The sequence below is a fragment of the Cucurbita moschata genome, unplaced genomic scaffold (genome assembly GCF_002738365.1).
Source record: "Cucurbita moschata cultivar Rifu unplaced genomic scaffold, Cmos_1.0 Cmo_Scf00008, whole genome shotgun sequence".
NCBI classification, from domain to species: Eukaryota; Viridiplantae; Streptophyta; class Magnoliopsida; order Cucurbitales; family Cucurbitaceae; genus Cucurbita; species Cucurbita moschata.
In genome coordinates, this window is record NW_019268524.1 from 2,533,036 (window position 1) to 2,548,436 (window position 15,401).

Here is a 15,401-nt window from a genome sequence, read left to right on the forward strand (position 1 = left end):
TAATCATTGTTGAGTTATACTTTTATTGATATCTTTACAATTATATTTGCATTTTATGAGACGGTGAAAAAGCCTCATCTACATCCTTATGAATGTCTTAAAAGAAAACCAAAAACACTTGGAATGATTATTATAACTATAACAATTCATCATTTAAGTCGTTACCTGACTTGATGAGGAATCCATTCTCACGAACAAACACAACACCTACACACACCTAGGAGCACTCCTTCCTGCATATTCATATAAGACTCGAGTAGGCGGATTGAGGTATGACAAGTTAACTACTACTCGGAGTACTCTCTCAAAAGGAAAAAAATGTGTCTGTCACGTTTGGTTCTTCTTAGTTGGATTGGGCGGGTTCGACCAGAACTCAATTCACTAAGACAATTGGACTGAAAAAAACATTAAATTGACCAATCTTTATTTTATTTCCTTTGTTTAGGTATTGTAGTTCAGAGCAGCGGCCCAAACATCACTGGGCTGCCTAGGTCTGGACGTCTTGCAATAACGAACAAAAGTGAAAGATCGCCCAACTTTTGTAATTTCTAATATTCATGCTGTACTGCATGTACTACAACTACGCCTCCTGAATAGAGCCAATCTGTACTACAGTTATTCATTTCAAATCTTATGTTCAATTTTGTGTTGAAAGAAAATTATTCACGTTGATCAATAATAGCAGTCATCGAATAGCCATTGAAGTGATTGATAAAATCGACTTAGAAGCTAGTATCTACAATTGAGTCTAGGCGAGGCAATAGATATTTATAAAGAGAAACAGTACTTGGAGCCAAATTTGGAAGAAATTACTTGAACTGCCGGTGCGTTCTCCACATCCGTAAATGCTATTGTCTCCCACTTCCGGCGCTGCGACGGCCTCGGAAGGTTCTCAGGCACGATAATCTCGAGCGAATTGGCTCGCCATTGAGCGCATTTTCTTTTGTCGCTCCATCTCGAGATCTTTACACGCCTCGAATCTACAACTTGCGGCGGCGATTCGAGAGCCTGAGTTTCAACGGCGACGGAGACGTCACCGAACTCGATTGCGAGAATCAAGCTCGCTAAACCTAAAGCGCATCGACTTCTGATTCTCCACGTTCCTCTATCGTCCTTCCTGTAGTAAAACAAGAAATCTTAATCGATTGATCGAGGAAAAAAGTTGAAGAACAGAGAACAGATTGATCCGTCTTTGCATGTGAAATCCATCGCGATGAAGTTAATTGAGACTTACGCAGACAATCGAGCAACTTTCGAAGAATCAAAGGAATTCGAATCGGGAGCTCGAGGAAGGAGAACTACTGAAGATGAACAATTGATGCCCAAACCCATTTCTCTGTTTCTTTTCTTCTCTCGAAAGAATAGTCAAGCAACAGAGAAAAAAATGGGCGGGGTGATATTTATATAAAGAAAGCGGTTACGAGAGATGATAAAGTTACACCGACTGTCACTCTGCAAAAGAAGTTTACAATAACTGCCTCTGGAGAATTGGACACGTGGCTTGGGCCCACTAAATTATTTCAAGCACATAAAACCCCAAAAAAATCACTAGGCTTAATGAGCTCATTAGAAGTAAAGTCAAAGAGAATAAATAATAGAACAAATTATAATAAAATTATAAATCTTATAAAAATAATATTAAAAAAAAAAAAAACCAACTAACCTAACCTATAAATCTTCATTTATTTGAAATCAATCAAATTCAAATTGGTTGATAACCCAAACATAAACCATATTTATTGGATTGAGAGTCTTTAGTAACTTAGATAATGATGGATTATAAATCCATGATCATTCAATGGATTATAAACTCAACATCATTCTTAAATTAGACTTTCCTCTAACACTTATTTCTATTTATTATATTTATTTAATAAATTATAAAATATAAAAATAGTAATTAAAAAAAAAATAGAACGCAAATATCTAAATGTTGGTCTATAATAAAATATGAAATATGATATATATAATAAATTTTAATTTATTAATATCTTAACATTCATCTTCTTCGTAAGTTTCGTTTTAGAGTTGAAAGAAACTCAGCGCCTGAATCGTGACGACTTTATTTCACCCAGCGGCACGTCCTGCACCAACTAAATAAACGAATCATAGCAAAAGTAAAGAAATAAATACCTGGCACCGGAATGAACGGGACGGATTAAGCGGAACCACGTGAAACGACGTGGACGAAAATCACGATCATCGGAGCAGATCACGATGGCGGCACACACGGAAGCCCAAGGCTGCACATAGAACGGAATTGAGCAGGTCACAATTCTCATCATCCAACGGTGTTATAAATCATTTTCAAATTGATGCCGGTTGCAGGTTGTTGAAATTAATCTTCGAATTTTGTTTTGCTTTCGTTTGGTTTCAATTCGAAGTAAAAATGTCTGAATTTCTCCTTCCACAGCAAACAATGTTGTATGTACAAAGGTGTAAGTTCGTTCGTTTTTTTTTTTCTTCTTCTTCTTCAATCCTCTGCCAAAAAACCACGAAGCCTGCGAACAACACTCGGCCAGTCGACTCAGTAGTCCTGCTTCCGAGTCACAAATTCTGAATCTAATGAATTTCACTACAGATACTGCTTTGAACGATTATGCAACTTCGTGTGGTGTGTTTTCTTTTCGGCTATAATTCTAAACCAGAACCGTTCACAAATTGATGCTCTTCAACGAACCTGAGATCATAAAGTTTTAGGCATCACCGTATCTTCTGCTGTAAATTCAAGCATCGTCAACCTTGGACATGACAGCGAGCCGACTTGATCTAGGTATAAATGCCGCTATCCTCCTCTGCTGGTGCGACGAAGGCCGAATCAAAGTAGTCAATGCTCGCTTCACCAACTCTCCTTCCACACCGCCGATTCGAACGAGCGAGTTGGCCATAGCCGATCTCCGCATATTTAACCTGATTGAAGGAAACGACACCGTCTGGCTATGGCCGCCGCTACTCGAGACGTTTTTGTGAAAACTACACCGGAACGATCCTGGATGCGTCGTCGGAGAGCACATACAGGTCCTCTTAACATTAGACGCCGGATGATTTTTCCTCGAAACAATAACGGACCGATTCGGAGAAATCGAACGGTTATCAACGAAAAAACGGACAGAAGAAGTAAGAGAAGGAGACGAAAAAACATTAACACGGCTAGGGGAGGTGCATCGACGATGATGATGGTGGCTGCGGAAATCGCGGTGATCAACGGAACGGAAAGTAGAAGAATGCGAGTAAAAGTTTAAGCTAGTGGATGAAGCAAACGCCGACGTAAAAGACGACAGCGCCGGGGAGTTACAGAACCGTCCGCCCGGCGACTGTGATCGGTGCACCGGGCCGGTGGATCTGGTTTTCGAAGAAGAAGTCACCATCAGAGAGAAAAAGAAGAAGCCTCGAGTATTCTTTACCCTCCAAGGGGCCCCTCAGGGCGTTAGTTTGGCAAACCCAACAAATTGCACAGGCCAGTTTTATAGATCCGAGAAAACAGGGTAAAGATGTAATTAACCGCATAACAAGGGGTAATTCTAGAAAGAAGTTGAGTCAGTTGACACAACCATGGTAGGGTTAAAGGACCGTTGGGATTCTTGATCCAACGGCTGGTAGAGGAGGAAGAAGACGAAGATGGGGGGCGTTTATCCAACTTTTAGGAGAAGGAGAATCTGCCACGTGTTAAGATACCTCTCATGAAACACATGTAAAAGTACAAGAAAACCATTTTTCAGAGTCATTATTTCAATTTTGCCATCGTATGAGGAAATGCTAGAGCCACCGGCGTTGTCATCACGGTATCCATTGCTTGAGCTCCACGTTATGCAACTCTAAAGATTTTTCTTGCTTCTAATTGGTGACAGTCCAACCATTATAAAAGTACATATTAATTAAAAATTTTAATTTAATAAATGATATTTATTTAAATTAGTGTATTATTAATATCTTTACATAATTTCTAAACTTTAAAATTTTTCATTATTATCTTAAAAAAAAAAAAAAAAAAAAAAAACTTACCCTCTCACACTTTTACCAAACTATGTAATAACCAACCTTTCGTAGACTCCGTTTCCAAACCGCCATTCGTACCGGTCGCTCGTCCCGTCTTGAACTCCCTGCAATGCATACCAACAGCATAGAACCAAGCTGGCTAACACAGCGGTATCGGTTGTGAATGCACGAAAGATAGGTCTAGACATTGAAGCCAATCTCGCCATATTATACTACATTCGTGTTACACGAAAAAAGTACAAGTCGATCGTTCGATATCAGTAGAAATAATCATACACTTGCAGTTTTCAAGATTCTTTGTTTCCCTCCCACTCTTCCCCGGTTGGTTTAGTAGTTAGTCCTTTCGTATAAGCACGGTGGCGCCGCTCTCGACCGTATATAATCCATAGTATCAGAGACAGCATAACGGCAATGGAGACGGTTGCTAATCCTACATACACCCATCTGCTGTATTGTTGTAAACCAGGACAGTACTGTCTATGTATGTCATCGAACGTTTGACGAACAAACGTGCAGTCTTGGAGCTCGACCAATGTAGGACCGTAGTTCGATAGCGCATAGCTTAAGTTGACTCCGCTCGTCATCTGGCTGTATAAGCTCGGAGTCAATCGCCCCGTCGTGATGCATATATCACCGGTAGGCGAAACTTGGCAGACATAGCTGCCCCATACCTGTTCAATGAAGATAAGAAGATGATAAGTAAGGCATCTATTTTAGAATGAACTTTAGAAGCCTATCCTATGGCTTACTTGTGTAGCATTTTGCAAGTCTACTTCACCGGAAGAGCAAGCTCTCGGTGTCAAGTCCGGATGGTGAAACGGGTTACAGAGCGTTGGCATAACGGGACCGGATTGGTTGAAGTACATCGGTTTGAAGTTCGGCGAAAAATTTATGTTCGAGACATTGGTGATCACCTCGTTGATCAGATCGACGAGTTGTGCACTCACTTCCTTGCTTTTTACCAGGGTTTCTTGAGCAGTCACTTTATCGACACAAGGAAGAATGTCGTCTAAGGCCGTGTGGGCGCTCGGATTCTGGACCCATTGGTCCATTGCAACACAAGTATCTGCAGCCACACTACATATCGAATCGAAAACGATATCAGGTTTTAGTGTCTATGAACTCGTAATTTGAATTCGTTAGGGAAACGGGTTACCGTTTTGTAAGCAATAAGATATTTGGACTTTATATAGAAATTCACTGTAGTTCAAGTATATGAATAAAGCGGTAACAGCCTAAGCCTACCGCTAGCAGATATTGTCCTATTTAGGCTTTTCCTGTCGGGCTTCCCCTCAAAGTTCTGAAAACGCGTCTGTAACGGCCCAAGCTCGCCGCTAGCTGATATTGTCCTCTTTGTGCTTTCCCTTTTGAGCTTCCCCTCAAGGTTCGTAAAACGTGTATACTAGGGAGAGGTTTCCATACTCTTATAAAGAATGTTTCATTCTCCTCCCCAACCGATGTTGGATCTCACAATGCACCTCTCTTGGGGGTCCAATATCCCTACTGGCACTCATTCCCTCCTCCAATCGATGTGGAACCCCCCTACCCCCCTTCAGGGCCCAACGTCCTCGCTAGCACGTGTTTTCTTCTCCAATCGATGTGGGACTCCCTCAATCCAGTTCCCTTGGGGACCCAGCGTCTTTGCTAGCACATCGCCTCGTGTCCACCCCCTTCGGGGCTCAGCCTCCTCGCTGACACAATGCCCAGTATCTGGCTCTGATACCATTTGTAACAGCCTAAGTCCCACTAGCATATATTGTCCCCTTTGGACTTTCCCTTTTGAGCTTCCCCACAAGGTTTTTAAAACGTGTATGCTAGGAAGAGGTTTCCACACCCTTATAAAGAATGTTTCGTTCTCCTCCCCAACCGACATAAGATCTCACAGCGTCTGCTAGGGAAAAGTTTCCACACCCATATAAAAGAACAACTTCGTTCCCTTCTCCAACCGACATGGGATCTCACAGAAGCATTTCAATCAACGAAAAACGTTTAGACATTATACAGAAACTCACATCACTTCAAGTATTTGCAGCACAAGATCGAATAAACACGACTTACTTGTGAAGAACAAGAAACGTGCCAGATAAGACGAACGTCCCGGTGACAAGTAACCAACCAGTTATCACCAGGCTGCAATAGAGAATCATCACAACACCTTCTTAAGGCAATGAAGTAAAGAAATGAACAACAAAACTTCAAATACCTTACTTACATGTACACAAGAACTTGCATACCAAATATGGAGAACACTGCAGCCAAAACGTTAAACCATACTAAACTGAGTAAGAATCAAACTAAATAGCATAGCAAAGAGCTAGAAAAGAGCTTACAAAATCCAAGAAACGTCAACAAAAGCATGATCGCCGCCACGATTATCAGAGCCAGACGACTGCAATGTCCGAAAATCGTCAGCTCATGATCGAATTACGAGGAACATATGAACAAGAAAAGAATCAGTGAAGCCTAAACATACATAGAATCAAGGAGATCTTTTATGTCATTTGAGTTATGAACAGCTTTTTCATCAAGAACACTAGCAGAAGAGTTGATCTTTATCTCGATTTGATCGATATCGGTTTGAACATCAGAAGGCAAGAACACTTGATCGACTCCGGTTTGCTTGGCTGCAGCAAAGTAATCCGATACATCCCGAAGCTTTCGAGCAGTGAAATCCGCTTGACTTACAACATATTCCAATGTTTTTGATGAACTATTGTGAAACCTTCCTTGTCCAGTGTATAAAATGACACAACCAATGCTGAAAATACAAGATTATGATGCATAAGCTTTTTGAGCCAAATACAGAACAAGTGGAAGAGAGAAAGGCAAGATGTTCACATTGCTGAAATGGAGAACATAATGAGGAGGAGAAGTGAAAGAGCATAAGCGGTTCGAGAATAGCTGTATGAGCGTTTTTCGCAACAGAAGTAACAAAGAGAAACGACGAATAAGCAAAGGCCGAACCCCGAGAGCCAGGCTGCAGCAACAGCAAACAATGGAGCTGCAGTGAAGCTAACAGACTGTATCCAAATCAAGAAGCACGGAGTAAGAACAGAGATGCATAGAACTATCGGGAAAAACGTCGTCTATGATCGATTGATCGATCATGAAAAGGATGCGAAATATGAGAAAACGAGTAAACTTGGGAGAGTCACAGCAAAACAGAGAAGCATTGCATACCATGTACTTTACTTAAGAAGTAAGCTAGTAAAACTAAAATGAGTAACTCATTCAAGAACGATTATTCACAATGCATATTATATTGTTGAAGATTAAGATTAATGTAAACGTCCAAACCCACCGCTAGCAGATATTGTCTTCTGACCTTTCCTTTTAGGCTTCCTCTCAAAGTTTTAAAACGTGTCTACTAGGGAGAGGTTTCCACACCCTTATAAAGAATGTTTCGTTCTCTTCTCCAATCAACGTGGGATCTCATAATCCACCCCCTTTTAAGGCCCAACGTCCTTACTAGCACTCATTCCCCTCTCTAATTGATGTCATTCCCTTCTCCAATCAATGTGGGATCTCAAAATTCACCCTCCTTCGAGACCTAGCATCCTCACTAGCACTCATTCTCCTCTCCAATCGATGTGGGATCTCACAATCCACCGTCCTTTAAGGCCCAGTGTCCTCACTAGCACTAGTTTCTCCTCACCAATCGATGTCATTCCCCTCTCCAAACGATATGGGATCTCACAATCTACCCCCCTTTAAGGCCCAGCATCCTCACTTGCACTCATTCTCCTCTCCAATCAATGTCGTTCCCCTCTCCCAGAGATGTGGGATCTCACAATCCACCCCTCTTTAAGGCCCAGTGTCCTCACTAGCACTCGTTCTCCTCACCAATCGATGTCATTTCCCTCTCCAATCGATGTGGGATCTCACAATCCACCCCCTTCAGAACCCAACGTCCTCACTAGCACTCATTCCCCTCTCCAATCGACGTTGTTCCCCTAGAAAAACGCTAGAAGTAACCATTTATCAAATGATACAAACTAAACCTCTTATATGCTTGCTTAGCTCATACAAAACAGCCCCATCTCCAAGTTTCCACATCTTTAACAACCAACAAAACCAAAGTTAAATAGCCATTCAATCACATTCTCAATCAAATACAGCCCTTAGAAGGCAAATTCCCATAAGAAAACCAACACATATCAAAATTTCATCAAGAAACTGAGTTGGAGGAACAAACTTACAGCCCAATAATGTCGGTCACTGATATTCCACCCATTAGTATAAACTTGAAACCCACTAAGAGGATCTTTTCTTCGAGTTCTTTCAGCTGCCAACACAAACAACGAGTGCTCAACAGGCTCCATTACAGGCCCTTCAGCAACAGACCCCTTAGGACTTCCCCAACCAAGCTCCCCACCAGAATAATAGTCTTCATTTCTCCACTCTACAAAAAGATAGCCATAAAAAGAAGAAAAACGGCAAAAAAGGGCAAAATCCAAACAACCCTTTTCTCTAAACACGTTATATTTTCGAAAAGTGACCAAGAAACTGTGAGTGAGTACCTGAGATGGAAGGAATTTGAGAGAAGGGAGGTTGAGAACCGCCATGGGAGAGGGGAAATAGAGCAGAGGAATAGCAGAGTGAAAATGCAGCTAGAACTGAAAATGGCGGCGAACAGTGACGTGGCATTTCGTGGTTGAAGAGAGGTAAGTTACCGGGTTGAGCTGTTCTTGGTGCTCGCCGGTGGCCGGAAACTGAAAACGGTTGCGAGGAGGAATAACGAAACGTTGGATGCTTCTGATTATTTTAGTTTCATTTGGGTGCTCTTAATTTCTCTGCTGTCCCACACTCGTAATGGTTGAAATTTTTTCATGACGAAATTGCCCTTCCGTCCGTTGTTAAAACATTTATTAAAAATAATAAAAAAAATTATTATATATAGAAAATAGTTGAAGTATATTGACAAATATAATATTTAAAACATTTATTAAAATTTTTAATTTAGCATAATTATAAAAAGGACAAAATTGTAATTTTAAGCTTAAAATTAAATTAATGTCCCATCAAAAAGGCAAGAAGGCGGGAAAGGCAGGGGCATTTATGTCAGAAAAAGATGAGGATTGAATTGGGCCAGGTGGATGAGAAGTGCGGCCCAGAGGAGATTCAAAATGGTGGGTCCCACACAGGCACAACATCCGATGAATGTTTGCTTTTTGAGTTTGTCTGATCTTTGGAGTACGCGAAGGCCCAATAAGGCCCACCAATTCCGCCTCTCGTTTCGGCTTTTTATTTATTTATATTTTATTTTTAAATATAAAATTACACGGACCAATATATATTATTGTTTTATTCTTAATTGTAATATTAACTTTAATTGATTTTTATACCCAAAAAAAAAAATGCAAAGTAAATATTAGAATTTTGACGTAATAAATTAAATAAATGCTTTTATTATTAAATTATGCTTAAATATGTTGTCTAATTAATATATTAACTATTTGCTTTAATATAGAAAATTCTAACCTCGTAGTTGTTAGACGAACACGACTCCCAACAATAGTATGATATTGTCCCTTTTAAGCATAAATTCCTTTATTATAAATCCATAAGCATCCCCTAAATTAGCTGACGTGGGACTTTCATCATCCAACACCTCCCCTCGAACAAAGTACGCCTCCCCTTAATTGAGACTCGACTCTTTTGAAGTCTTAGTCATTTTTTATTATGCTTTCGAGGAGACTTGATTTCTTTGTTCGATATTTGAGAATTTACCAATCTATTGGCATGATTAAGTTTAGGGCATGGCTTTGATACTATGTTAGACGAACGTGACTCCCTACAATAGTATGATATTGTTCACTTTGAGCGTAAGCTCTCATGGCTTTGCTTTGGGCTTCCCAAAACGCCTCATACCAATGAAGAGAGTATCACTTGATTATAAATCCATGAGCATTCTCTAAATTACCTGGGACTTTCATCATCCAATAAATCCATGAGCATTCCTTAAATTAGTCGACGTCGGACTTTAATCATTTGGATAAATAAACGTAATTATAAAATAATATAAATTTAAATATAATTTAGTAAATACATAATATGAATTTATACACGTGTGACGTAATATTATAAAAATAATGCACCAGTCCCGTTTCCCCAGGCAATATTAAATTATAAGAATTTTTCGAAATCTGACAAAACTTGTCCTTTCTGACAATTGAGTCCTGATTTTCAAACCTCTATATTTGACCTTTTTCGGCTTGTTTTCTCACTGCTAAAGGAGACCAGAGAAAGTGGGGCCCAGGAATATTTGTGGGCCTAACTGGCAAAAAAGGAGGCCCATAAAACACTGTGGGCCTTACGTATATTTGGCCCAATCGATGGTTTCCATCAAGGCCCAATTGAAATTCAAGAGGATCACATCAAGCTCTTGTGACCACGATTAAAATATTGATATTAGAATTTAAATTTTTCAGATGGACCTATTGATAAAATATATATCGATCCAAAAGAATTATTAAAATTATTTTAATGAAGAATCATCTTCATAGGATCCATCTATTTTTTTTTTTTTTTTTTTTGGATTGACCTAATCATCTTGACACCAGAAACGAGAATTTCGATTGAACACTTTATAGAATTTATTCCATCACAGCTTTCAAAGAGGGTTTACATCCAACTTTCTATTTATATCGTCATTATTATCACAAAAGCACTTTGATACGCTGACATGTGTTATGAAACTTATAAGACTTTAGATCTAAATTATTCAATAACCCTAGAGAAAGTTTTGAAACAAATTATTTTGATGATCAAGATCAAGAATAAAGAAAGCTCGTAATTCGAGTTACTCCATAAGAGGTTTGATGAAACATCACTTAAATGACTTATAGCATGAAAGTCCTAAAACACAAGAATTTGCACAAAGTGAAAAGATTAACTCTCGATAAATCTAAAATCCAAACTCGATTCTTTTCAATTAAAAAATTGGATGTCTACAATGAAAGAAATGAAGACTTTATGTAGCCTTTGACAACCTTAACCTATGTGAGTTAAATATACTCGTAACCTCCATATTAAAACGGTTAACTTAAATGATAAAAGAAAAAAAAATTGAAATGACAATTAAAATAATGCAAGGAAAGAAATATGTCACCTAGTAACTATCCACGGACTAAGTTCCATAAGTTTAACTAAGAGTTCATTATATGCAAGTTAAAATGCATTTCATGTACCTTCATCTTGAAGCTCAACTTTGTACAACACGTGGAAAATGACTCCAATATCTTCTAGAACTTCCTTTTACGACCTCACGTAGTTTTTAGTTTGAAAATGAGAGAGTGACCTGGAAAGGGAACGGATCATCCCAAGCATAAGTGAAGGAAATGGGATTTGCTCCAAGGATTGGCTGACTTTGTTGAAGTCACTCATAGAGCACTGGCAATTACCTGAAAATGATTCATCCCATCAAAGATACAAGTTAAGAGGCTTAATGGGTTTTGCTTTCAAATGTTAAAAAAATATGAGTTTCTAAGACGAGAAGATAAAGACACAAAAGCTTCATGGGAACAGCCATTTTTTAAAGGAATGGGAAAAAAGACGAAAAGAAAAAAGGAAGAAATGGAAGGATATTTGTTCTTACAAAGCAAAAATGGTGTTCTTGGACGAGAAATCATTCAAGTTGAAGCAGACTGGTGTTCTTGAAGTGCAAGAGGAATAGTTGGTCTCCAAGTTGTTCCATTTGGGCCATCCATGAGAGTAATTCCAACACCAGCTAGATCATTCCTGATTGCATCGGATTTTTCATACTCCTTATTCTTTCTTGCTGCATTCCTTTCTTCTATTTTCTGTACTACTTGTTCGTTCGTCATCTTCGCACGTGTCAAAGCCTTTTCCTTCAGCTGTCCCAGAGCCTGTGTTAACCAAAAAAAAAAAAAAAAGTGTTCGCCATTATCCGTTTCTGAAAAGTGAGGTTCATAAGTCAAGTCCCCAAAAATGTTACAGGATTTGAATACAGTGACATGAATCCATTTCTACCTCAGAATAACTTGCAGATCAAATTTATGCGAGTGATATTTGTACATATTGAAATAGCATGGTCATGCTTGTCCAGGGTGTGTTTCCCGTGGCCGCATGCTTATGCCATGCTGAACCCTTTATTTAATTTTATGTTGTATTGTATTACTATTATATTCTCCGTTTGTACGACTACTCGGCAAAATCATGTCTAGGCATGCCATACCTAAATTGCCTCAAAATGTACTATTAGAGGGTGTGACTAGTTGTAAACTCCTCCCCTTGATTTTGTATGACCGTTCGGCGAAATCACGTCTAGGCTTGCCAGATCTAAATCACCTCAAAATGTACTGTAGGGGGATGCGACTAGTTGTCAAAATCTCCCTACCTAGAAAGTTATATGTTATTTAAGTCGTTGTGTTGTCTTTTGCTTATAGTTATATAATGTTGCTTTCAAATCTTCTCTCATTCTTACTTTCAAACTCGCTTTCGAAAATCTCTCTGCCCCTGATTCTAAAACCTTCTTCTCAAACGGGGCCAGAGGTGCATACATTGCCAGGCTGTAGGCAACGCGAATTCAAGTTGGCTTAACTCACTCGGTGTTGGGAGTGAATGCCGCACAATCGCAAAATTCGCTGTCAAGAAAAGTGCAATTGTGACACAGCCTACACATGTTCTTGCAAGTGTCTACCTTAGTGATGATAACAGTTGCAACGGCTGTATAACTATATTTTCTCACCATGAAAATTCTATGCTACAACCCTATGAGAGTAATCGAGATGTGTCAAAGATAATTACAAGAAAAAATTGTATGTTATAGTACCTGATAGATGTAAAAAATGCGGTCTGAAGCACTTTCAAGCAGGAAATCAGAGTAGTTGATTGGAGAACGATAGTGTGTTCCCAATAAGAAAAGCCTCAAAGCCAGTGGATGGTAAAGATCTATTACCTGGAAATTTATAGTAATAACATGAAACAACAAAAATCAGTCCTGCAACAGATTTCCATAATTGTTTAAAAAGATGAAGGAAAATAAAAGAAGGAAAAGGGGAAGTCAGAATGAAGGATTTGAATCTACCTGCCGAATGGTGAAAAAGTTCCCAAGAGATTTAGACATTTTCTCCGAGTCGATGGTCACAAAACCATTATGCACCCAGTAGCTTATATTACTCGTTTTGCAAGTGGCACAACTCTGAGCAATTTCATTTTCATGGTGAGGAAAGACAAGATCCATCCCTCCACCATGTATATCAAAAGAATACCCCAGATATGTTGCACTCATGGCACTACACTCTATATGCCATCCAGGCCTTCCAGGACCCCATGGACTTTCCCAAAATGGCTCCCCCTCCTTTGCAGACTGCATGATAGCACAGGACTTCAATAATAATACATAAACAGGACACAGATGTGTGAAAGATAGGTAGGGCGAATCATCATACAATTTTGAAGTGCTGTGTTTATCTTTGTCTGTTACATTGATTAGGCAGTTGCAACACTTAACAATAGTACAAGGCAACTAGATTGACCTTCCACAATGCAAAATCAGCAGGGTTCTTCTTCCTGGAGTCCACAGCAACCCGCTCCCCAGCTCGATTATCCTCTAATTTTCGTCCTGATAATAGTCCATATTCTGGAAATTTGTCCACATTGAAGTACACATCACCATCAACACAATAGGCATATCCATTATCAAGAATCTGTCATGACACAACAGAAACAATTAATGCTTGCCATGCATGCCTCCCCTTTGAGAATCAAGAGTAATACCCACAGAGAATAAAAGAAGACAACAACTCAATAATATATGCTTATTGAAACAAAAGATGGCTTTAAGGCTTGTCGAGAATCAAGATAAGATGGAGCTCCCACTAATGTAGGGGCATTCGCACCTATGCTAAGGCCAAGACCTAAGAGATCTTGAGGGTTTTTATTGTTAAGCTCACCTGAAGGTTCGAACACACGAATACTAGTTAGGTGTTACTCGGATGAAGACCACAAATCAAAGAAAATTTTACCTATTTTATCATGTCAATGATCTGGGGCATGTGGTCTGAAACTCGTGGTTCAACTGAAGGTGGCAAGCAATGAAGAGACACCATATCTTGACAGAATTCTTCACAGTAACGCTTACTTAAATTAAGCGGATCTTTCCCCAACTCATTTGCTCTAACAATTATTTACAGAATTTGAAAAGTGCGGACTCAGGATCCTGTCATAGCATTATGAAAAAAGTTGGTACCAAGATAAAGAAACATGATCATATCAAGCATTAAAAAAGTGTAAAATGCTCCGGTTTCCCACATGGAATGGAACCAAAGTGACAACGGGAATCTATCTTCAACGCATGTAGGATTTGCATCAATTTTTACTTAAAAATTAAGCTTCATTAAGCACTCTAATGTAACTACCAATTGCAGTACTCTATCCATCTATCTTTACAATTGATACTCCCTTTCACTCTTTATGAGCAAAAAACAGGGAAAACCATTCACTACAGAAGATGTACCAACAAATCAAAGAATCGAGCAAAAAGAAATTCAATCGATATTCATTCCCGGTCTTCTTGTTATTCTCAATCTCACTTCCCAGAAGTAAAAGGCAACATACGTGCAAGGGAAGCGGCAATTTAAACATGGAAAAATGAAATTTCATATAAAGAAGACACAATTTCAGAAGATTCACTTACTTTGTCATCCACATCGGTGAAATTGCGAACATAAAGAACTTCGTATCCCAAATGCTTCAAATACCTGCTAGCATTTCAACACAGAGTAACAAATCATCACACAAATGTTTAATTAAGAAAAAAAAAAGTTAAGGTAACACTTAGAAAGAATCAATACCTATATAGAACATCGAAAGTAACATAAACACGCGCATGGCCAATATGGCTGAGATCATAGGCAGTGACACCACACACGTACATGCCCACTTTACCTTCAACCTTGGTCTTGAACAGCTCCTTCTTCCTACTCATTGTGTTGTGCAGCCAGAGTTCCGACGAGGCACACTGACGCGGAACGCCGCCGATTTCTTTGTGATTCTCCTCATTAACCGGATGCTGAGATAAACTCAGAGAAGTAGAGAAACATCTCGCGGACTTGAAGAACGGAAAACGAAAATGGCGACGAGTTCGGCGGAGGAGAATCGCCTGAGAGACTGAAATCGGGGAGAATCGCCTGAGAGACTGAAACGGGGAGAATCGAGTTACCATTAATGGGTCGTAGAGCTTTAGGAGGGAAGCCATTTTCGCTCTGTTCTTGGATTTTGGTCCTGTTTTACCCTCCTCTTCTGGGCGCTACTTTAATACGTTATCTGCGATGCAAACTCTTGACTTTTAACTCACGAGTTGACTCGCAAAGACACCTAATAATTTAATTTAATTTAATTTTTTTCTTACAATACACACACACACATATATATATATATAC

General features: G+C 39.3%; 2 protein-coding genes and 1 pseudogene across 7 annotated transcripts; all 3 read right to left on the bottom strand.

Moving 5' to 3' along the window:
• Nucleotides 1-650: 650 nt before the first annotated feature.
• LOC111446015 lies at nt 651-4,083 on the bottom strand. 5 transcript variants are annotated; one of them, XR_002710987.1, is made up of 4 exons: nt 2,713-3,448; nt 2,134-2,243; nt 1,235-1,347; nt 680-1,117 (listed from the first exon to the last, which is right to left on the bottom strand). XR_002710987.1 is itself a non-coding variant. In XM_023084624.1 (3 exons), exons 1-3 carry the CDS (start codon nt 4,066-4,068, stop codon nt 769-771), a joined length of 489 nt encoding a protein of 162 aa, XP_022940392.1. In that variant the 5' UTR covers nt 4,069-4,083; the 3' UTR covers nt 651-768. The 5 variants fall into 5 exon arrangements, 1 of the variants encoding a protein (XP_022940392.1); XR_002710986.1 differs by having other exon boundaries at nt 2,681-3,448; XR_002710985.1 differs by having other exon boundaries at nt 694-1,117; nt 2,134-2,536; nt 2,681-3,448.
• Nucleotides 673-8,764, bottom strand: LOC111446011. Of its 2 annotated transcripts, XR_002710983.1 has the most exons (12): nt 8,517-8,764; nt 8,196-8,398; nt 6,835-7,016; nt 6,470-6,754; nt 6,327-6,385; nt 6,209-6,245; nt 6,055-6,126; nt 4,746-5,073; nt 4,279-4,667; nt 4,039-4,131; nt 2,134-2,243; nt 673-1,117 (listed from the first exon to the last, which is right to left on the bottom strand). XR_002710983.1 is itself a non-coding variant. In XM_023084618.1 (9 exons), exons 1-9 carry the CDS (start codon nt 8,641-8,643, stop codon nt 4,284-4,286), a joined length of 1,677 nt encoding a protein of 558 aa, XP_022940386.1. In that variant the 5' UTR covers nt 8,644-8,764; the 3' UTR covers nt 4,150-4,283. The 2 variants fall into 2 exon arrangements, 1 of the variants encoding a protein (XP_022940386.1); XM_023084618.1 differs by lacking the exons at nt 673-1,117; nt 2,134-2,243; nt 4,039-4,131 and having other exon boundaries at nt 4,150-4,667.
• Nucleotides 8,765-11,082: 2,318 nt separating this feature from the next.
• LOC111445850 lies at nt 11,083-15,260 on the bottom strand (annotated as a pseudogene).
• Nucleotides 15,261-15,401: the final 141 nt, after the last annotated feature.